Genomic DNA, 22,500 nt, shown 5'->3' with positions numbered 1-22,500 from the left:
ATGGAGGAGGAGGATGAGGAGGAGAAGGGGAGGTGGAGGTGGAAGGGGTGAGACCTTGGAGGATGAGGTGATGGAGGAGGAGGATGAGGAGGAGAAGGGGAGGTGGAGGTGGAAGGGGTGAGACCTTGGAGGATGAGGTGATGGAGGAGGAGGATGAGGAGGAGAAGGGGAGGGGGAGGTGGAGGTGGAAGGGGTGAGACCTTGGAGGATGAGGTGATGGAGCTGGAGGAGGAGGAGGATGATGATGATGATGATGATCATTGATGATGATGAGCTGAAGGTGGAGGGGGAGATGAAGGGGGAGGGGGTGGAAGAAGGTGGAGCAGGAGATAATGGAGGTGGTGGTGGAGGAGGAGGAGAAGGATGATTATGATGACGATCATTGATGATGATGAGCTGAAGGTGGAGGGGGAGATGAAGGTGGTGGAGGGGGGGGGAGGTGGAGGAGGTGGTAATGGAGGTGGTGGTGGAGGAGGAGGAGGTGGTGGTGGAGGAGGAGGAGGAGAAGGGGAGGTGGTTGAGGTGGAGGCAGTAAGATCTTGGAGGAGGCCACAGCCCACAGGAGTGCAGGAGGGAATAGAATTAGAGATGCACCGGATCCAAGATCCGGTTCTGGATCCGGCAGGATAATGGGGTTTTTCACAGGATCCGGATCCGGTTCCAGGATCCAGGATCCGGTAGCCGAGACTTTTCAGTCAAAATAGTTTGAGCCAACGTGATGAAAAGGGCCCACGTGTGTGAGTAGGCTATGTGTTTCAACCCTTTCGTAGGATCCGGTATCCGGTTCCGGATCCGGCAGGATCTTAAGCAGTGGATCCGGTATCCGGCAGGATCCTAAAAATCAGGATCCGGTGCATCTCTAAATAGAATAGAACAGAATAGAATAGAAACTCTACATTGTTGTTATACACAGAACAATGACATGTAAAGCAACTCCTTAAAAGTGCACACAATACAAAAGAGATGGGACCAAGTCACGAATTTGCCTCCAGTCCCTCCAATCAAGTCCAAGTAAAAGACACTTTTGACCAAGTCAAGTCCAAGTCTTATTTTTCAAGTCCTTAACAAGTCACCATGTATCCTATGCACAATCTTGACATCTACTTTTGGTCAAATTCCTCTCCACACTGCTATGCATGCCCCCGTTTGGGTCATTTCACGTGAAATCAGACACTTTGGGACCCGACCGACACAGATTTCAATCATACTTTGTGTGCCTTTTTAGTAGCAAGGTAGCACCCCAGAACTGCATATGTGTGAATCTGACACCAATATTAAGGGAGAAACGGACTAGGAAAGGTTTACATTCGAGGGTCCGATACTATAGCCTGGCGACGCCATCCATGTACTCCACCCAAAGATTTTGGCTCCGCACATCGTCTGGCAAAAGCCTCGAGCTCGGTTCTCTCAGTGTTTAGCCAATCATCAAACAGTTGAAAGTGGTGATGTAGAACTCACCCGCGAACTCCGTTACTGATTGGTTAAGGTATCTGTATTCACACTTTCGTTTTGTTATTTGTATGCTTTTGCGACGCTATAACATAACAGGCATGCTAATAAAGCACAATATAGGTTTTAATTTGAATTTGGAACTCCAATTAATTTAAATGATGGAGTAAGATCAGACCATCGGCAGGACGGTACCATGCTCAGTCATGGAGGAGGATTGGGGAGAGCACTGGGCATCCTCGTTAGTATAGTGGACAGTATCTCCGCCTGTCACGCGGAAGACCGGGGTTCGATTCCCCGACGGGGAGGCTTTTTATTGTGTGTGTGTGTCCGTGTGTGCGCTTGTGAATTCTGGACATGTAGTAATTCAGGCCCTCATCACTCCGCAGGTAGTGGTCACCAATCAAATCACCACACACTTGAGTGAGAGAGCTGCGCCATCCTCTCTGTCACATGGCTGGAAAGCTGCGGAAGGTAGGGACCGTGGTGACTCATATCTCCCTCCCTCTCTCTCTCTCTCTCTCTCTCTCTCTCTCTCTCTCTCTCTCTCTCTCTCTCTCTCCCTCTCTCTCTCTCTAAGACCCATTACGAACACTCAGTGTTAATGGCATGTAATGGTTTGTTGGTTTTGTATTTCTGGCACCTTTACACCATGTAATTAACATGGCAGAATGAGAACGTAAGCAATGGCGGGGGAAAATAAATAGTTAATAGATATAAATTAATAAATGATAGATAAATAATTTCAGAGATGGCTGTGTTTGAAAATTATACCATATCTATGCACCTGAACAAAGTCGACAGACCTACGTTGTGTAGCCAGAGCTCCAGAAAGCTTTCAAGTTCAGATGTGTAGGTCCAAATATATTCAGGAGTTGAGTTGAATGGGGAAGGTTTAAAAAGTCTTGCCCTTTTAGGAAACCAGGGGGGGTAATGCATACTAAGAAGCTGAATCAGTGGTAAACCAGACTAAGTTAACCTTGTGGAAGATGAAAATCGTCTAATATAGAGGAGGAGAGGAAAAAAATCATAATCACGATTATTTTGGTTAAAATCGTAATCACGATTATTAATCACGATTATTGATTTTTGCAGATTTTTTTGAAAATTATAACAAGATGAAATATAACCAAGTATGAATTATATTCGGGATGAGCAAAATAAAATGAATTGTAATACTTATGTAAAGGCAATAGCATGAAACTTGGCTTGTTAGCAACTTCGGTAGTTGCCAATGGGAAAATGCATTGAAAACAACAAAGTAGCTAATGTTGTAAGCAATTTTGGTTTTGAGAAACGCACCCCTGCTTTGGGAAACGGAGTGTCCTGTTGCCCCATTGTCATTGAAATCACACCTGTCAGGCATGGAGGCCTTTTCTTTTCTTTTCTTTTCTTTCACTTGTTTTTTTGTTTTTTTTCTCCTCCCCTGTTAATTAAACTGGGATTGTCTGATGCCCATCATTTCACCTGGAGGACAATAGTACCATAGACAGTGAGCAACAGAGATTGAGTGTACAAGGTTACATACAGTACAGTACACAGTGTTTTTTGTCTCTTTTCCACGACTTTGTGTGTGGGTGTGTGTGAATGTGTGTGCGTGCCGTGTGTGCATATGTGTGTGGTGCACTGAAAAAAAGGAGTGGATGTACTTTTCATTGGAAGTGTATTCCTCAAAGATTTGCTCGTGACCATGCACACGCCCTCGCGCTCTCTCTCTCTCTCTCTCTCTCTCTCTCTCTCTCTCTCTCTCTCTCTCTCTCTCTCTCTCTCTCTCTCTCTCTCTCTCTCTCTCTCTCTCTCTGATACACACACTCATCTCTCAGGTGTGTATGCAGTGTACAGTAAACAGAACTGGCTTAAAGAACGACTCTTAACGTTGACCTGTAACGTGACACACCGCTCTCTCCTTTCAATTAAACGTGGACTTTCTCCTGAGGGATCCCCTCCAACCTACTCCACCCCCTCTCTCGCTTTCTCTCTCTCACTCTCTCACACACTCACTCACACTCTCTCTCTCTCTCTCTCTCTCTACACCCCCACCCCCCACTCTCTCTCCTCATCCCCACTGCTTTCTCTATGTCTTCTCTTTCCACCTCTGCTTTTTTTAAATCTCCAACATTGAGGAGTGTGGGGATGTACAGTAACCCCTTCTACACACACACACACACACACACACACACACACACACACACACACACACACACACACACACACACACACACACACACACACACACACACACACACACACACACACACACACACACACACACACACACACACACACACACTTATTCAACTTATTATTCATCCCTCAACTCCTTGCTCCCCGCTTTTACACACGCCCCTTTTCGCTTTTCGCTTTCTGTCTCATGTCTCTCCTTCTCAGTGTCTCCTCTTTCGCAGTCTTCTTTCTGTCCTTTTGTCCTTCTCTGTGCATTGTGCTGCAGTGGTGTCAGGATCGTGTGTGTGTGTGTGTGTGTGTGTGTGTGTGTGTGTGTGTGTGTGTGTGTGTGTGTGTGTGTGTGTGTGTGTGTGTGTGTGTGTGTGTGTGTGTGTGTGTGTGAGAGAGAGAGTGAGTGTGTACTTCTGCATTACGTTTCCTTTTTCATATGGTCTCATTGGTGTGTGAGGGATCAGGTGAGGGACAGGTTACGTGAGCAGACCTACTTCGTGTTGTCGCCAAGGACTATGCTGTGATGTGCTGTGTGCAGCATCCATGCTGTCGTGTGTTGTGGGCGTACCTTTGTTTATGTTGTGAATGTGTTGATGCCGTTTGTCTATAGACAATAATGTGGGGGAAAAGTTTCCTTTCTTTCATTTCGTCTTTCGTTTGTTTGTTTGTTTGTTCGTTCTTTCTTTCTTTCGCTCTCTTTCTTTCTTTCTTTCTTTCTTTCTTTCTTTCTTTCTTTCTTTCTTTCTTTCACTCTCTTCACTGTCTTTCGTTCTTTCGTCCTCCCTCTCTCCCTGGCCTCACTACTGCACTACTGCTGCTGTGCCCAAAGCTGCTAAGTTAGAGTGGACTCTCCTTGACTGGGGCAGGGGAATGGTGACCCTGGACTACTGACAGTTTTCAACTTCTAAAGGCAGTGAGGGAAACATAACCTGAACTGTTGTGTGTGTGTGTGTGTGTGTGTGTGTGTGTGTGTGTGTGTGTGTGTGTGTGTGTGTGTGTGTGTGTGTGTGTGTGTGTGTGTGTGTGTGTGTGTGTTTGTGTGTGTGTGTGGTGAGTGGATGCTTTCCCATCAATTGAACCTACCTGTATAGTGACTCACAAGTACAAGACCCTCATATAATTAGTGTATTGCTTCTAGTTTCAATTGAACTAGAGGAGTGTGTGTGTGTCTGTGTCTGTGTCACATGTGTCTGCTTGTGTAGGTATGTGTGCGCCTGCCTTTATCTACATGCACTGCAGTGGCAAAAAAGCGAGACGGATGGAGTGGCAGTCCAAGGAAGCGCAGATCTTTCCATGCACTCACACGATGTTATCGATGTTCCCGTGGCATTCCCATTGTCTGTAATCCCTCCCCGTGTCTCTGGCCCAGGAGGCCGTCTGAACATCTGTCTGCTGGCACTCAGCTCTATCTCTCTCTCTCTCCCTCTCTCTCTCTCTCTCTCTCTCTCTCTCTCTCTCTCTCTCTCTCTCTCTCTCTCTCTCTCTCTCTCTCTCTCTCTCTCTCTATCTCTCTCTCTCGCTCTCTCTCTCTCTCTCATGCTCTTTGCTTCTGTCTCTATCTATCAGCCCCCTCTTCTGTGTGTGTCTCTCCATTTGTTTGTGCCTGCTATTCTATCTATCTCTCTCTGTCCCTGTCTTTTCTCTCTCTCTCTCTCTCTCTCTCTCTCTCTCTCTCTCTCTCTCTCTCTCTCTCTCTCTCTCTCTCTCTCTCTGTGAGTGGTGCGGGGGCAGGCAGGAAAAGGAACATGAGCATGAACTGTAGCACTTCAGGGAAGCGCTCAGAAGCACTGTGGTGATGGAATAATTATCATCAGGAAATATTTTTTACGAGCATTTAACAGGGGCATGTTGACCAAATGACTGAAAAAACAAAGAGTCAACTTGGCGTGATAACTTGAATTTGTGCTGGTAGAGATGGTGGTCTTTGGTCAGAGGCGTAGTCCATTTTAAAAGTTTTGAAAAATACCAAGATATTCATCGTTTATTCAGTTGAAATGCCTTATTTTATGTGCACGAGTTGAAATTAAGTCATTTTACCTTTATATCAGATGACTGCCTTGACCTTTTTCAATTTTTGGAAAGGGTATCCGTTTATTTGATGGCGTCATTGCCACGGTGTATTTACCTGTTTTGGGTCAGGAGTGCAACTTGTGTAACAAAATGTAATATGATTTGCTAGTGTAACAAATGTCATTTTGTGTGTGCTGCAACTGTGTCGCAGAGAACAACTGTCTATTCTTTCCCTAAATGCATCGCTGTCAGACAGATGTGCACCTCACATGTTCAGAAAGTTAAAGTCTTGCTCACATTTGTCTCAACTAATTTGCTGAATCAACTTATCTTTAAGGCCACGACCGTTAAGGTCAGTTCAAGGTTTATCACACATGTGTGGTATGTGCAGTAAGGCTTTCCTGCACAATGAAATTCTTTCTTTGATGGCCGCCTGAATGCCAGACACATAGGAAAGCATATTGTATAATAAAACACTTACGACGTAGTACAACCATTATGTAATAAAGGAAATGAAAATAAAAGTGGAAAATGTGTAAATGAAAGTATAAAAATTGTCTCCTTGTGCATGTCAATTGTGGCTTTGTTCAGATTATCTGGTAGTTCTCTGTTGAAAGCACAGAATGTGGGAATATGACAGGACTTTTTACTTTCCAAGTGGGGTGTTCCAAATCCCCATGAAGGCAATGTCTTTAACAGGGCAATGTCTTTAGTCCGTTTATCATCTCCACTGATCATCTGCACTGATGAAGGCCTTCCAATGAAGCCTTGAGGCAGCCAAAACCTGCTTAGATATTCGGATTTGTGCATCTGTCAGAACATAATTACTCATTGAATACATGTGAATCAGGTGAATGCATTATTGCACGGCCGTTTAAGTGGAACACCTGTCAAAGGGTGAAAGACGAGCTCTTTTCCCTCCTGAAGGGAAAATATTTCAGACTCACATTCTGGCCTAATAGATTTTCGGCATGTGCAGATGGATATCTAAACTAGATTGGGTAGACTAGGTAGGCTTATGACATGTGTACAGTACTTATAATATGTAATTACTGTTTCTTGTATCGTTTGTGTTAAAGTGTGTCAACAAAACAGAAACTCGAACAACCTCAAAACATTGTTTCCAAATTGGTTGATCCACTTGCAACAGGGTTTAAAGGCGCTTCTCTTCCATTCACTCTGTGCAGTTATAGCCTGTGAAAGGAAGCAAACCTATTGTTAATATCTGTGTTTTAAATACTCAACAATTCCACTTCTAAACTGTAGGGGGACCAAAGAAGAAATCTACTTAGTCCTTGTTAAGATATCCACACACTGTGTGTGTAATTTGCCCCCTTTGACATGTGGATAAAACCGATGTGGAATAAAGGGCAGATTATAGTTCAGCAACAGTCGCTAAGCACTGTTGATGTTATAGATCTGCGCACGAGGTCTCATGTCGTTAGCCACATTTGGCTACATAGCTACAAGGCTACAGTCCAGTAGTCAGACTGCAGGCATTGTGCCGCGAGTGCTAAACTGATGTATTGTTTGTTTGTTACTTACTAATTCAGTCATTGTAGCTTCATTTATTTACACACACTAGAAAGGATGCGTTCGTATTTCACAGAATATTGACAGTTTGGCTCTCTTAAACTACCAGAGAACTGTGCTGCCACGAGAACACAGAAGTAGCGAGACGACCAATCACAGCGCCTTTTCTCTGCGACCTTTGCAACCGTCTGACGTGTAGTCAGGATTTTCTTGAGGTGCGCGACGATGGTTACAGAGCCTCTGCACGGGGAGCGTGGTCGCGCACAGACGGTTGCACAGGCTCTGCAAAAATCAGCGCCAGTAAGTATAAATTGGCCTTAAGGAGTCACTCACCATGGGATTGGCTGTTTGTCAGCATTTTTAAATTCCTGCTTGTTCATTTAAAATGTATTCATTACACGTCCGTGTTAAGAAATCTCCGCTTGAAACTCTGGCTTAATAAATATCCGTTTTATGGAGCAAAAACATATTTTTTTGTATAAACAAAAGGCCCATACAAAAATACACAATACACAAAGAAATATGCATTCATGAAAATATCCATATTGTCTACCTGTAAACTGTTGTGCTGTTGTTGCTTCAATTCTGTATGTTGCAATACAAGATCTGGCATCCTCTCCCATTTCTTCCGTCCAGTTCCTGATGCGGAGGCTGAGGGGGACTCTGCTTACGTGACGGCAGCCCTGGGGAACACCTGGAGTCACAACGTCAACACCCGCCTCATCGTCCAGTATGTGGACGCCCAACTGAGACAGGTGAGCCACGGGGCTGTGGGACAGGGGATTGCTAGCCTAGAAATCTAGACGCCCCTAGCGACACCGGTCGTTTTGCGGGGCTGAAAGCTATCCGATGACAGGGTCAATCAAATCGCGAGGGGGGCCGGGCTACCTAGTAAACACAGGAAACTTTCTATGAAGAAACATGGTGGCCGTCCGTGCTACGTACACCACGAAAGTGTTTACTTAATTTAAAAAGCCTGGATGATAATACATTTCGTGGCTGACATGGATTGATGTAAAAATACACCATGAACTTATCGGACACAAATGGATCACAACACATTACCATTTGATCATTCGATGTTTTGGACGTCCAGCTCAGACAGGTGAGCCACGGGACTGTGGGACAGGGGATTGCACCTTTAGTAGCCCTTTGTGCATGGGATCGCCTACCCAGGCTCCGCCCTCGCAGTGACGCAACACCTTCGGCTCAGCTACACACACTCAGGCAAACTGTTCATTCACGTACATTCGGGTTCCTTCCACAGCGGGAACTCCACCCATTTTGTCGGGACCTAATCAACTTTTACCATTTTCAACCGTCCTGGGTAGAGGCGTGTTCAAGGCAGTGACGCTGTTTAACCCTTTAATGCATAAGCCACTGGACTCACACTAACGCATAACATGGGTCTAAATAGACCCGCATTCATTTCCAATGTATTTCTGAGCATTAATCATGTATTCTCTCACACAACTTCTAAAACCAATACATTTTATCCCATAATTCTTCTAAAAGTAATTACATAGGTGGTCCTTAATTCAAAAAAGTATTTTTTAAAATGTTCTTATATTTTTATTCTACAAATAAACATGAATTTGGAATTAAATCACTAATTTCTAGACGTGGACCGAAAATGGCCAGCATTAATTTCTAATGGAAGTCTAAATCTTCCACTATAATAACTTCCACAATTAATGTATTTTAATAGCTATTTGATTAAAAGTTGTGATTTAGGCTGTTTTTAATGCACAAAATGGGTGTTGTTTTTTATCTTATATAAATAAACACACAAATAATTCCCTCCATTATTGCAGACATAAGTCTGAAGTGTCTCATATTAGGAACTAAAATATATTTAAAACGATTCCAGTCAGGAACAAATACACTGTTTTTGACCACTGTTGACCACTGCTGACCTATTGGATTTAAGCATTCCAAGCATATTTGCATATTCCATGCATATTTGTGTAATAAGAGACGGTGTGATCGGAGGAGCCCAATAGCCTATATCAGGCCATAATTAATGTGCATACTTATTAGGCAACTTTGCTTTCCTGTGGGAAAATATGCCACAAAAGACATCTAACAAACTCCAAAAATGCTATGAACAATTTTGATGTCTTCCAGAGGAGTGTGGCTATCTTGAAATATTGGTCACTTCCGTATAAAGCACTGTTACAAAGCCATCAGTGTCACATGACATGAGTTCACAAAGTCACTACCAGATTTAGAAGAATTGAAGACGAAACTACCACAAAGGTATTACCTGCAGTGCTGTTATATTCCAGAACTGAAACCTACATTGAGTGTCCACAAGAACATTGTATTCAGCACTCAGAGTCATGGCCAAGGTAAAACGGGATGAAACCTGAAGACCACTCAACAAGAAACTTAAGTCAAGACTGGGTCAAGAAATGTCTTTAGACAGTTTTTTTCAATGGTTTTATGAACTAGTGAAGGTGACTGTTAATGGACCAGGTAGATGAGTCTATGGCTAGATCAGCAATGTGCACACTTACATGAGTTCCTGAGTTCCACTCAAATGCCAGCAAAGTACAGCATAAATACCATGGTCTTCAAAAGATCCAAATGTCTTCCTCTCAATGATCCAGCCATGGGCTCATCCACCCTGTCTGTCAAGAGTCACTTTCCCAAGTCCATATAGGCCTAACTTTGAAAACTCTGTCCCCAGGTATTTTTGACCCAGTCTTGACTTAATTAACTTGTCTAGTGTCATCCCTTCTTACCTTGGCCATATCTCTGAGTGCTCAATGCCCTGTTCTTCTGGACACTTGGTGTAGGTTTCTGTTGTGTAATATTATAGGACTGCAGGGTAATACTTTTTTGTAGCTCCACCTTAAATTCTTCTCAATTTTTGGCAGTGACATTTCTTACGAGACTAATAACTTTGTAATGATGCATTTCATAATTCTGTGGTAAAGTGACCAACGTCTTGCCAATTTCACGACAGCCAAATCCCTCTAGAAGACTTCAAAATTGTTAATTGACTTTTCAGAGTTTGTTAGATCTATTTTGTGGCCCATTTTCCAAGAAGACAACAAAGTTGCCTAGTGATTATGCACACCTGACATAAGGTGTTGGGCACCTTCGACCACAGACCCATATTTTTATACAAATATGCATGGCCTGGGATGCTTAAATCCGATAGGTTTTCAAGTTCATATAGATTCCTGTTGGAAAATAAGCATAAAAAAGACAATATGATCAAAAAACATGTTTGCCTAATAATTCTGTATATAAAAAATGAATATGTATCATTTTTGACCCATGTGTGTAAATATCATATAATTGTATGAAAAGATGTCTATTTCAAAGAATAACCATAAAGTATTTGAATTAAGTATTAATGTTGGGAGTTAATACTCCATAAATGACAAAAAGTTGAATTTTTAGTAAAAGAATCAAAATCCTTTCTCAATATGGCTAAGAGACATTAAGCTTGTGATGAAATTACATAGGAAATGAATGCGGGTCTATTTAGACCCATGTGTCTAAATATCAAATAGTTATATAAAATGACTTCTATATCAAATAATAACCATCAAGAATTTAAAATAAGTATTTATGTTGGGAGTTAATACTCCATAAATGATAAAAAATTGGACTTTTAGTAAAAGAATCAAAATCCTTTTTCAATATGGCTAAGAGACATTAAGCTTGTGATGAAATTACATAGGAAATGAATGCGGGTCTATTTAGACCCATGTGTCTAAATATCATAAAGTTATATAAAATTACTTCTATATCAAAGAATAACCATCAAGTATTTAAAATAACTATTGATGTTGGGGATTAATACTCCATAAATGATAAAAAGTTGGACTTTTAGTAAAAGAATCAAAATCCTTTTTCAATATGGCTAAGAGACATTAAGCTTGTGATGAAATTACATAGGAAATGAATGCGGGTCTATTTAGACCCATGTTATGCGTTAAAGGGGTAGTAACCAAAAAAGTGTTTTCACGCAAAAAGTTATGATGCATAAAAATAAATTAAGTCATCTAAGGGACAAAAACAAGTCAATTGAGGAATTCATGGAGTGCTGAGTGAGAAAATTGTATTCATACAAAGATATAGAAATTTTAAACTGAGTCGGGTCTATTTAGACCCATGTTATGCGTTAAAGGGTTAAGCAGAGACGTTCTTTTGGGACTAAGAAATGTTTGGTTTAGACTTTAGCTCAGCCTGTTCTGCCCTCGACCAGTAGCAAAGTGAGGTGGGGTCAACCATGCAGTTTAAGAATGTTAGTTGTTATGCTCTTGGTCAGACCAACGGTGAATCCCATTACACCCCTTAGCCCTACTCCGTTCCCCTTTTCCTCCGTTTTGCGCGTCCATGTGTAGGCGTAGTGGCATCCCGGTTCACGTTCACACAGATGGATAAGGGTGCCGTGAAGGGCTTTCCACCCCTATGCGCGGAGATTTTCCGACACCAGACTCCACGACGGAGGGCTTCGACAGGTTTCCCTGAATGCATTGCGAATTAATTTAAAAATTGGCGGCATGCCGCGCCACCCACAACAGCACACAAGTTTAAGTATTTTCGCCGCAATGGACGGTTTTGAAGTGGTAGTAATTATTCCATTGTGTTAAATTTAACATTGTCCTAATGTGTGATGGCCCTTTTCTCCGTGACACGCACATGGAAAAAATCGCTATTAACATAAACCTAATGCATGGAATTAGTGACAGCTGTGAGTATCATTCCTTGATAGTTGAAGGGGTATATCCCAAATCGTAGCGTTTGCGCTTCAAGCCCTAAACCTTACAGCTTTGTTGGAAAGCACGAGGGGCATGGGGAAGGCGAAGGGATAGGGGTAGAGATTAGTAATGGGAAAGGCCCCAAGTCTCGAAGAGATTTGAACGTCATGGTAATCAGGCTAGGGATCGCCCATCCTATCGTACTTATGAAACTTCATGATTTTTTGTTTTGTTATGGTAGTATGGCAAACCGAGCTGGAAAGGGAGCCAATAAAAACCTAGCGTTTCTAAATGTCTCAGTCGAAGCCTGTTCAAGGCAGTGACACACCAGTTCAGTTGGTGAGTGAAGGAATGGTCGGTCTATTGGTCGGTTTCATACAGAGGCATTTCATGGACGTGAGCTAGACACACCCTGTATCTCCCTCGGAGAAATGAGTTGACCACTCTAGTTAGCCAGACCAAAGTCTCTAAGAAATGTGCAGTTGTGATAGCCAGGATATTTGGCCTTGCCGGCCATGACACTCACTCAGCTTAACACATTGAGTACCGACGACGTAATAATACGTTTTTCACGCCCATGCGTTGTATACCAACGACGTAAAAATATGTTTTCGCGTTTTTCGTCATATTTGGAATCTACACCCCTCAATACATAATATTTGTGATTTTGGGAGGTCTGTGACAAATACAAGTGACAAAAATGGCAGTCAAAAACTTGTCGTGATTTGGACATTTTAATTTTAATCACAACACTAGAGCAGCAACCGTAGGTTAAGCAGACGGTCTATTATGAATTACAAGAACCTTTGGGTAAAGTAACCCGCATTGACTACGTCACGTGCCTTGTGTATACACCATGCTGATCCAGCTGAGCTTGCAGCCCTGTTAGCCTTGTGAATTCACAATAGAGAATCACAACTTGTGATTCTCTATGGTGGTGGACTATAATGCTGTCGTCAAGAATCGTGCCAGTTGTGTACTTACGTTTATGATCGGCGTCCACTCTGTCGCTTTTTATAGTGTCCTTCACGCAATAAACACACAGGAAGATAATAGTAGTCGTGTCTGGCAGCCTGAGTAGGCTAACATCCTTACCCAGATCCTAGATCCTTACAAATGACCCCCAAACTGTGATCGGATCCAATACCCTGGTATTTTGAAGTTTGATCGCCGGCAAGATAAGTTGAATTGTAATCCTGTTTCTGGACTTTCTGGAGCTTGCCGTCAGCCAGATGCTAGCCTACTAGCTATGTGGCTATGTAAACACTGCATCCCATATGGATCACCAGTTATGGATCAGGCATTGCGTTATTGGATTTTGTTAACGAGCTTGGGTTAAATTACTTGCAGAACTTGTTCCTTGTTCATCTCTCTGCGTGTTACTGAAGACCGCGGTGCTTTCATGTATGCAAAGGCATTCGGCTCTAACTTGCAGAGCAAACGTTTTGAGCCTGTGAAGCCCTGGACGTAAATGCGTGTTTTGATTGGCCAAGGAAGTCAGACAGGAGGTGTGTCGAGACAGCTGAGCAGGACAACACGAAGCTGAGCTTTTGTGCCAGCTATACTTTCATATCAATACCAACTGATCCCCTTCTAAAAGCGTTTCATTCTGAAACAGCGCTTGGTTCACAAAACCTTATTATCTCAGAATCTTATCTTATCTTATTATCTGCAGAATTTTGCAGAATTCGGGAGGTACCCACATTGGTTTAACTTAGGTTTGCTTGGCAATAAAAGCTTGTAGAGACTAGTGGTGACGTCAACAATGATCGATTCGGCAATCCGAATCGATGCGGGGCATGGACGATCCAGAATCAATCCGGCAAGTTCCAGAATCGATCCGGCAATTTTTTTAAGTTTCAATTACTTCCATGGATATTTCGGGAGCAAATGAATGTTAAATTAAATAAAAGCACTTCAAAACAAAAACTGATACAGACTGATACAGAAAACAGCCAATAAATTGTTGCTCAGTATCTGACTACTTGTATTGCCTCATCATGGCTGATTAAACATTTGCTTTGCGTTCAGTAGAAATGTAATGCATTGCAATGCATTGTAGAATTGAATCGGATCGGATCGGATTGGAACTAATAGAATCGAATCGAATCGGATCTACTACCTCCCGAATCGTGATGGAATCGGATTGTGAGGGCAGTGCCGATCCACACCACTAGTAGGGACACACGGTTTTCACCCACGACAAGGGCAAAGTCTCCACTTTCAAACGAGCCATAACATGTTTCAGTGGCACCATCACATAATATTCTGTGACTCTACAAAAAACATCAAAAAAGGACTTAGAACCAGGGCCGGAGCTATAGGGAGGGCGAGCAGGGCACTTGCTCCTGGGCCCAGGGCCCTCCCGTGTAGGTGGTGGGGGCTCCTATTATGAGTTTGGCAAGCTGTATAGGAGGCCCTATAAGTGCCTTGCCCTGGGGCCCTGTGTGAAATTGTTCCGCCACTGCTTAGAACGCCTGTATTCTACAACATAATTCTGTAAGCACGGCCGGTATTCAATGTGTTAACTACACCACAACAACATTGCTATGGCAAGTCTTAAAATACATATTAAGAAGACATGGTCATTACTATTTTGGTAGCGATAAGCTTATAATAGTATAGACTGTTCATGAAAGGATTTCAATGGGCTTTAGTAGGACTTTGTGAGGGTGTGGAATTTTCAATAATTCGGTCCAGGTGACTGTATGCGGGTACTGTAAGTAGACAGAGCTTCCTGTACGTACTGCAATTGTATGTAAGCGATCCTTTTATCCTTATGATCGCTTGTGATTACTGTGATAGACAGAGGTGGCATTGAAGGAGAAATATAGTGGATGGGGCATAGGGAAATGAAAGTGCAAGTGAATTTCCATGCCACATTCAGTTAGTGTTAGCTACCAGTTCGCCATGTTTCATGAAGTGTACATGTTATTTTTTTCCCCCGCCGACACTGACAGCAGCACGTTGTGGTTTTGAACAACATTTCCTTTAATCTTAAGGTTCTGAATACCATACTGTCCTACTCCGCTATGGTCGTGTTCACATATAGTAACAACGATTGAAACGCAGTGGAGGAGGAGATTCAGCCTACTCTGTAGAGTTGTCTTCTGTGGGCAGGTAGGCTACAGGTGTTTGTGCAGACACAGGTGAACTGTGTTTTTTTTATGTTTCTATTTGACTCAACTCCCACACCGCAGCACCAGCAGGAGCAGCAGCCATCCCCTGATCCCCATATCCCCTCCCTATGCCTCCCTAATGAAAAAACCACAGAAGGATAAACACAAGCCTGTCTCCTCTGGAGCAGAGGCGGGGGGCGGAGTACCGGGTTGTTGGTGGAGGTGTAGAGGAGAAGGAGCTGCTTTTGGAGAGTGGTCTGCTTTGGCCTCCGACAGTCCTACCACCACCACCACCTCCACTAAGAACATTCCACAGCCTAGTAGAAGGAGAGCCGCAAAAAGAAAGCAGCGACTTGGTGAAGAAAAAGAAAAAAAAATTTGACTTACTGAACCTTTTCCCCCCTCCACACCAGAAAGTTTTTATTTTATTTTGAAGGATGTGACCCAGGTTGTGTGTGTAACGGCATGATGGCATGTTGGAGCGGTTTTGACAATCCCAGCACCCAACCACTCCACACCTCCTTCTTTCCATTTCCATTCCTTCCACCCTTTCCTTTCACTCTCTCTCTCTCTCTCTCTCTCTCTCTCTCTCTCTCTCTCTCTCTCTCTCTCTCTCTCTCTCTGCATCTTCGTTCTTTCCCCCTTCTCCCTTTTGCTTGTGTTTCTGTGGGCGGACCTGTGTCCCCGGGCCAGAGTAAGCAGTGGGATGATGGGAAGTTTCCCCCCCCACCCCCTTGCGACCCTCAGGCCTAGAGGATTGATTGTTAAGTGCTGACCGCAGGTAATTCTAGGCGCTGTGAGAAAATGCCGCAGGCGTGTGTTTAAACTGATCCCAGGCCAGTGCAGCGTGCCACCGGCAGCTCACTAGTTGTAGGGCAGCAGTAAATGCTTAAAGAGCAGCTAGACAGAGGTGCGGGCTCTGAAGTTAAAGCTAAAGTTCAACACCTGATCTTGTGTACATGCACGTACGCATATGTGTATGTCCTTTCAAACTCAAGTACCCTTAGTCTGCAAAAAACAATATCTGTGGTAGCAGGGAGCACAGAGACTTATATGGGTTAACAGGGAGTATCAATAGGTGAACACATTACCCTGAATTACCCTTAAAGATGGGCAAGGAGATGCTTTGCTAGACGAGTTATTTAGCCTGGCGAGCAAGACTAAAACATGAAAATATTGGCCTGGAACCGCTCAAGGGCTGTGGGTGGGACCAAACCATTGTCGTTATGGTTCAATTTGCCTCTGGATTGCCTTGGCCAACACTATGACCAACCAGCCATCTTGCTGTCTCCACTCTCCTGCCAAAGCCCCACCCCAAAGATTCAACAAGTCTGACAGGCGGACAAAGATTCGTCCGTCTATGCACTGCCGCCTTGTGGACACAGGAGGGAATGAAATTTTCAAGAATGCGTTTTAGACGGACAGACAGACCGACGGACGGACGGACGGACATACCCTCTTATAGAGAGGCTAGGACGCATCTAAATAGAGGGGAAACTTGCATTCTGATTGGTAGGCCTGGGTTGTTGCCTGTTGTTGCAATCTTACAAGGACCAGGACTAGAGTAACTTACCAGGCAAAAATGTTTTTTTGCCGCTTGGCCGGTTTGTCTAGTTTACGAGGTGTGCATTTCTTGACGGCTAATTAAGATAGCAACTTACCTACCAAGTTGCTAACTGGTTAGTAACAACACTTTTGCGCAACAGGGTCTAGGCTAGTAGTCATATATTTCTTTAAAATTCCTATGCATCCTCATTGCTGGCAATGGAATGGAGGCATGCCATAGCGACAGCAATAGCAATAGTATTTTTATAGCACATTATCATACACAATTGTATGTATGTAAGTGTGCTAGAGAGGAAAGAAAGAAGAAGACGATACTTAACTAACCCTAACTAAAGGCAGATGAAAAGAAAGCTGTTTTTTCGTTCCTTTTTAAAACATGACCCAGTTGGGGCAGTTCTAATTTCAATAGGAAGCTGGTTCTTGCATTGGGCAGCATCCAGTCATTTACTGTACCCCGCCTCTCCGTTCATTGATATCGAGGCATGAATCTCTGGGGGAGTCTGGAGAAGGGGGTTGAATTGTGTACTTTCAAAATAAAGATTGTTCAAACTGTTTTTTCCCCAAACATATCCTGCTCTACCCTTTTCAGCCAACAAGATAAAAGTGCAGAAGGATAAGATGTTAAGATCTTCTTTCTCCAAAAACACCAAATGTCACTCGCCAAGTTGTGACGTGCCACCTGTTTTGAAAGAAAATGTGTTTGGAAAAAAAAAGTTTTGGAAGAAATTGAACCTGCATTGTTTCAGAAACTAAAATACATTTTGTGAATCCCCAACCAAATTCAATCAGCTTACTTCCACGCTGTTTCAGCTCTGTTTCATCAAAACCAGGTCAGTGACACACATTCAGACAGAGAGACAGAAAGGTAATGATGGGTGGCTGTGTGTTGTACAGTGGACTAATACTATATTTGACTTGTATTAGATTTTTTTTAAGCAACATTGAAGTGTGAAGTGTACAATATATAGTTTTCGACACAATCCTTGTTTGTGCCTATTTTTTGTCGTTTTTTGTGTCGTTGTATGAATGAAGTACAGAAATGAAAGATCACATGATAGTTCCCCTCTTCAGTCTTCAATCCCAAACTCAGGTTCAGTTCTTGATTTTGTTCTGGGTTTTTTTTCCCACCTCGTCTTGTTTACTGTTGTTTTATTCTGGCCCGACTGACGCTTATGGTATTGGTGCCGCCGCTGCTGTGCCTAGTTATGTGTTTGGAGGGTGAGGAGGTCGGCCAGGGGGCCTGGTCCTTTCTCCTCCTCCGCAGTGGCGGCGTGCTGTGTCCCTGCAGGCTCCACTGTTGTGCTTCTCTCTGGCCTACTTTACTTTGCTTTGGTTCGCTTAAACCCAGCACTCAGATGCTTCACGGATTGAGGAGCTTCTCCCCAGAGCAGCCGGCGTTTCTTTGCCTGCCTCCCTCCCTCCCTCGCAGTCTCTACTGCTCACGCCACGGGTGCGGCATGCACGCACCCGCACATGCACGACGCACGCACACACACACACATACACACACACGCATGCACGCACGCACGCACGCACACACACACACACACAGCGCTCTGCCTTACATCCGCCTTGTCTCTTTCTGCCTTCTTCTTTTTCTCTCGGCCTCTATCGTTCTTCCTTTTTGTCTGTGTTTCTGCCTCCCTTTGTTTTTTTTGCGTCTGTCTCTGTCTGCTCTATCTACCTCTCTACCTCTCTGACTCACACTTGTATGTCGTTTCTCTGCCATTCAGCCTCTTTTTCTCTAGCGTTCTCTGCGTTACTCTTTCTATCTTATTCCTTTGTGCACTCTTGCTCTCTCTCTGTCTCTGTCTGTCTGTCTGTCTGTCTCTCTCTCTCTCTGTCTCTGTCTGTCTCTCTCTCTCTCTCTCTCTCTCTCTCTCTCTCTCTCTCTCTCTCTCTCTCTCTCTCTCTCTCTCTCTCTCTGGTGAGGAACAAAAGCACACTCTGACGCACACACACACAAGACAGAAACAGAGGCAGGGTAAACTCATCCAGTCCTCCACCCCCCTCATCACCAGTCACCCACCCCACCCCACCCCACCTCCCCCTGACTGGGATTAGGTGTCCCGGAGACACTGCTCCCGGAGCCACCTCCATGGCTCCCACCACACTGTGGCCTCCACACCTGACCTGACCACCTGATCCACAGGACACACTGGTGTACCACGCACGCACGCACGCACACACACACACACACACACGCGCATGCACTCAGGGACACGCAAAAAACACACACAGTCTTAGTTACTGTCATAGCGTGGCATCAAAACACACACAGTCATATGGGTCACAATAACAGATCTGCAGGTCTGTATCTACCTGCATATGTACTGTGTGTGTGTGCGTGCGTGCGTGCGCGCGTGCGCGTGCGTACACATGCACACGGTTTTGTTTGAGCTTGTTGTGCGTTGCTTGTCATCAATGGAAGTGTTGCGTAGTGCCGTTTCGTTGGTAATTCACATGTTATAAACACAGTTAGGACTAATGAATGTCATCTGCTTGTATATGAAAATGAGATCATGGTCTTCCTTTTTTCTGTGAGTATTTGCGTAAACAATACATTTCTATGAAGTGGAAGGTTACAAAATAACTGAATGCATTTGTATGGTGAATAGAGCTAGAGAGGTGTACTGTACATCTCCAATAACACTGTGTGGAACATGTGAAAACAGAAGGCACTAACCAGGCCCGTTTCTAGAATTTTGGGGCGGGGGGGGGGGGGCGGCTTTGAATAAAGCCCATTCAATTCAATAGTCTCATGATTTCATGAAGTAATATTCTGTTGGCCTACTGTAGGCTATGTAACCTGGCCTATCTTAACATCACATGAGAGCATATGGCCCAATTTTTGACCCGACCACCAAAATCATGATCTGCATTGCCAATCACAAATAAAGAATTAGGTTTAATCTTTCCAACCACTTTTAAAATCCAACATACGGTGCAACATTTGTGAAAAGAACTATTGACTCATAAAACAGCAGAACAGTCCAGAAACCCAAGGCTAAGAAACTAATGAACAACTGGTTTGAGCCAAACAAATGTAATGTAAACTGGCGTCTGTGCAACATCATCTGAGAGAGATATTTTCGCTTGCTTTTCAGTTTCTATTTGTGAATGATTTTACGCTGTCCCTGCCAACCAATTGGAAGGGGGCCCCCTCCAGCAGGGGGTACTTTGACTATACTGTCGTTGTTGCACTTTTCGGCACTTTACCTCACGCTGTCGCTGATGCACCAATTTGAAGGGGCCCCCCTCGAGCAGGGGGTATTAGGGAGGCGCTGTTGCTCTCCTCGCAGCAGAGCCGTTCATACAGATGACAGTGGCTCATTATAAAGCTATTTAAAATCCTCATTGCGGTTGAATACAAAACATGTCGTCCGTGGGGGCCCCTCCTACTCGGGGGCCCTAGGCAAATGCCTACTTTGCTTACCTTAACGCAGGGGTCAGGAACCTTTTTGGTGGAGAGAGCCATAAACGCCAAATTTTAGATAGCTAATTTTCATGAGAGCCATAGGCCATCAAAGAGACAATCAAAAGCATGTATTTCAATTAAGCCCAACAATTTTAGAGTGTACTGTCAAGTTATTGCTTTTATTGATAACAGGTAAGTATAGGGTTGCCAACTGCCAACTTCATTATGGTGAGGGTCTGAGAGAATTTTGTATTTCTTAGATGTAATTTCCTGCATTTTAACACTTTTTAACCTCCCTTGTCCCGTTTCAACTCAATATGGAACACATACTTTTATTTATAAATACAGGACGATTCCATATTTCAAGGGATGGTTGGCAACCCTAGATAAGTAAGAGCCATATACAGTTCCCAAAAGAGCCACATGTGGCTCTAGAGCCATAGGTTCCTGACCCCTGCCTTAACGCAACGGTCCTGGCACTAACATGCACTCTACAGAAAAAGGAAAGGAAAGAATGAAACTGCAGAGAGTTATTTGCACAATCCCTGGTGCTGAACAGAAAGATTACGTAGTTTTTGAAAAAAGGTTCGCACACTCCTTTGGATTTTTTTCTTCTTTAAGTTATTTTTTCTTCTTTTTATTCATTCATTCATTGGCAATGACGTTTCGACCTCTCTGTCTTCCTCAGATTCCGAATCTGAGGAAGACCGAGAGGTCGAAACGTCATTGCCAATGAATGAATGAATAAAAAGAAGAAAAAATAACTTAAAGAAGAAAAAAATCCAAAGGAGTGTGCGAACCTTTTTTCAAAATCTTTTCCTTTCTCTATCAGATCATCATCGCAAAGTCCCCAGTGGCCCCGTTTGCAGTGCTCAACTATACAATCCAGGCGGAGGGCATTCGACTAGCAGGTGAGTTCCCTATCCAACACTTGATTGTGTTACTTAGGTGTTACATTCTGTACAGTAGAGTGGAGGGTAACTTTTTCTTGATAAGAGTACCATCTTGGAAATACTTTCTATGTCAACGTAACAATAGAAACATGTGTCTGTTTAAATCATCCATCACATCCATTCAGGCTGAGTTCAGTTCAGTTCAGTTCCGGCCCATTTTGATTAGACACTGACACGCCAAGTCACACCACTAAGTCAATTGCGCAACACGGCGGGAAGAATTCAACTCTATGCCAAATCAATTGATTCTGTTGCTCCCACAGCCATGTGGAAATTTGGCCATTTTGAAAGAGTTGGCCAGCTCTGCTCATCTTCTAGTTATGGTAATTGTTGGCACATAAGATTGGGTTTAAATCCAACAAAAGAAATCTGTGTCCAACGTACTCGCACACGGCTGTAGAACAAGCAGAAGCATAATCACAGAAGAAGAGGGGGTTTAAAAACAAACACACTCACACTCAGACTGTGTGTGTGTGCGTGCGTGTGCGCCCCATCCATGGCCCACGAAGCATATCAAGGCCAGGCCTGGCTTTACCTCGCTTAGCGCTCATGGCCCTCACATGGAGCGCTGAGATAACATCAGCCTGAATCCCATGTTTGTTTTAAAGGGCCCGCTCGCTTTCCATCCCTCCCAGCTCCACTCCAGCTCTTGGGCTGTTTGTCTTAGTTCGCTGGGTGCCTGCTGGCTGAAGTCCTCTACAGCTGCTGTCCTTGCCACTTTCTCATTTACAGAGGCTGCTCTGCTGTTAAAATGCTGGACAGCTACGTTTTATATTTAACAATGCCCCCGCCCTGGTGTGAAAAATGCTAGTCATTTCATAATCGTGCACTGGTTTTGAAATGGGCTGTGTACATCTAGTACGGGAGATGAAAGCCTGTAGTAAAGGTGGGACGTCAGACGTTAAAAGAAGTATTTGCATCTTCACACCAAGTAGTTTAGATATTTGCCCAATGTCTGTAGATTGACTTTATAGATTGTGATGCAATGATTTGCGACTGTGAGCAGCTACGTATGTTATATGAATCCTAATTTTATCTTGATTTGAAGTATTTCATGTTTTGTTTAGGCATCCTCAACTTCTTTCCTGAATTTTCTTCGTGATCGATAAAGTTGCTCTACTCGTAACCATTCAGACAGTTTTGAAAATGTGCAAATGTTGAGTTTAGGCATCCTCAGCTTCGTAACTCAATTTTCTTCGTGATCGATAAAGTTGCTCTACTCGTAATCATTCAGACAGTTTTGAAGATCTGCAAATGTTGAGTGCATATCTGTTATGAGTAATACATGCTTGTCACTGTATTGACTTGCTAATGACTCGTTTTCAATGCTCGACCTGTCATGCTGAGTATTTAAATCACCACTTGGTATTCTTCTTCTTCAGTTGTCGTGGAGGATGGATAAGGAATTGGATTTTTTCCCTCATTGTTTATTCAAACTACAGGTAGATGGCCAGCTCCATCAAGTTGTATTGTTACATTAAAACCCATGGAGGCTGGCCAATTTGAATTTAGAAATGCCTTTCAACCCGTTATAAATCAACAAACTAAACCCTGAA

The 22,500-nt window shown here is 43.5% G+C and overlaps 1 protein-coding gene and 1 non-coding gene across 2 annotated transcripts in view; both read left to right on the top strand.

The window, feature by feature from the left end:
* Positions 1 to 22,500, top strand: part of rad51b (RAD51 paralog B) — a 79,575-nt gene that overhangs the window by 11,152 nt on the left and 45,923 nt on the right. Inside the window, exons 8-10 of the mRNA XM_063222409.1 lie at positions 6,514 to 6,523; positions 7,818 to 7,922; positions 20,824 to 20,902. Coding sequence (XP_063078479.1) covers positions 6,514 to 6,523; positions 7,818 to 7,922; positions 20,824 to 20,902 — 194 coding nt within the window. The remainder of the gene's footprint in view (positions 1 to 6,513; positions 6,524 to 7,817; positions 7,923 to 20,823; positions 20,903 to 22,500) is intronic.
* On the top strand, positions 1,686 to 1,757 carry trnad-guc (transfer RNA aspartic acid (anticodon GUC)). The gene has a single exon. It is a non-coding gene; the product is annotated as a tRNA-Asp (tRNA).

Source organism: Engraulis encrasicolus, chromosome 18, assembly GCF_034702125.1.
Source record: "Engraulis encrasicolus isolate BLACKSEA-1 chromosome 18, IST_EnEncr_1.0, whole genome shotgun sequence".
In the NCBI taxonomy this organism is placed as follows: Eukaryota; Metazoa; Chordata; class Actinopteri; order Clupeiformes; family Engraulidae; genus Engraulis; species Engraulis encrasicolus.
The sequence above is the reverse complement of the archived record's forward strand: the minus strand, read 5'-3'. Positions and strand labels throughout refer to the sequence as shown.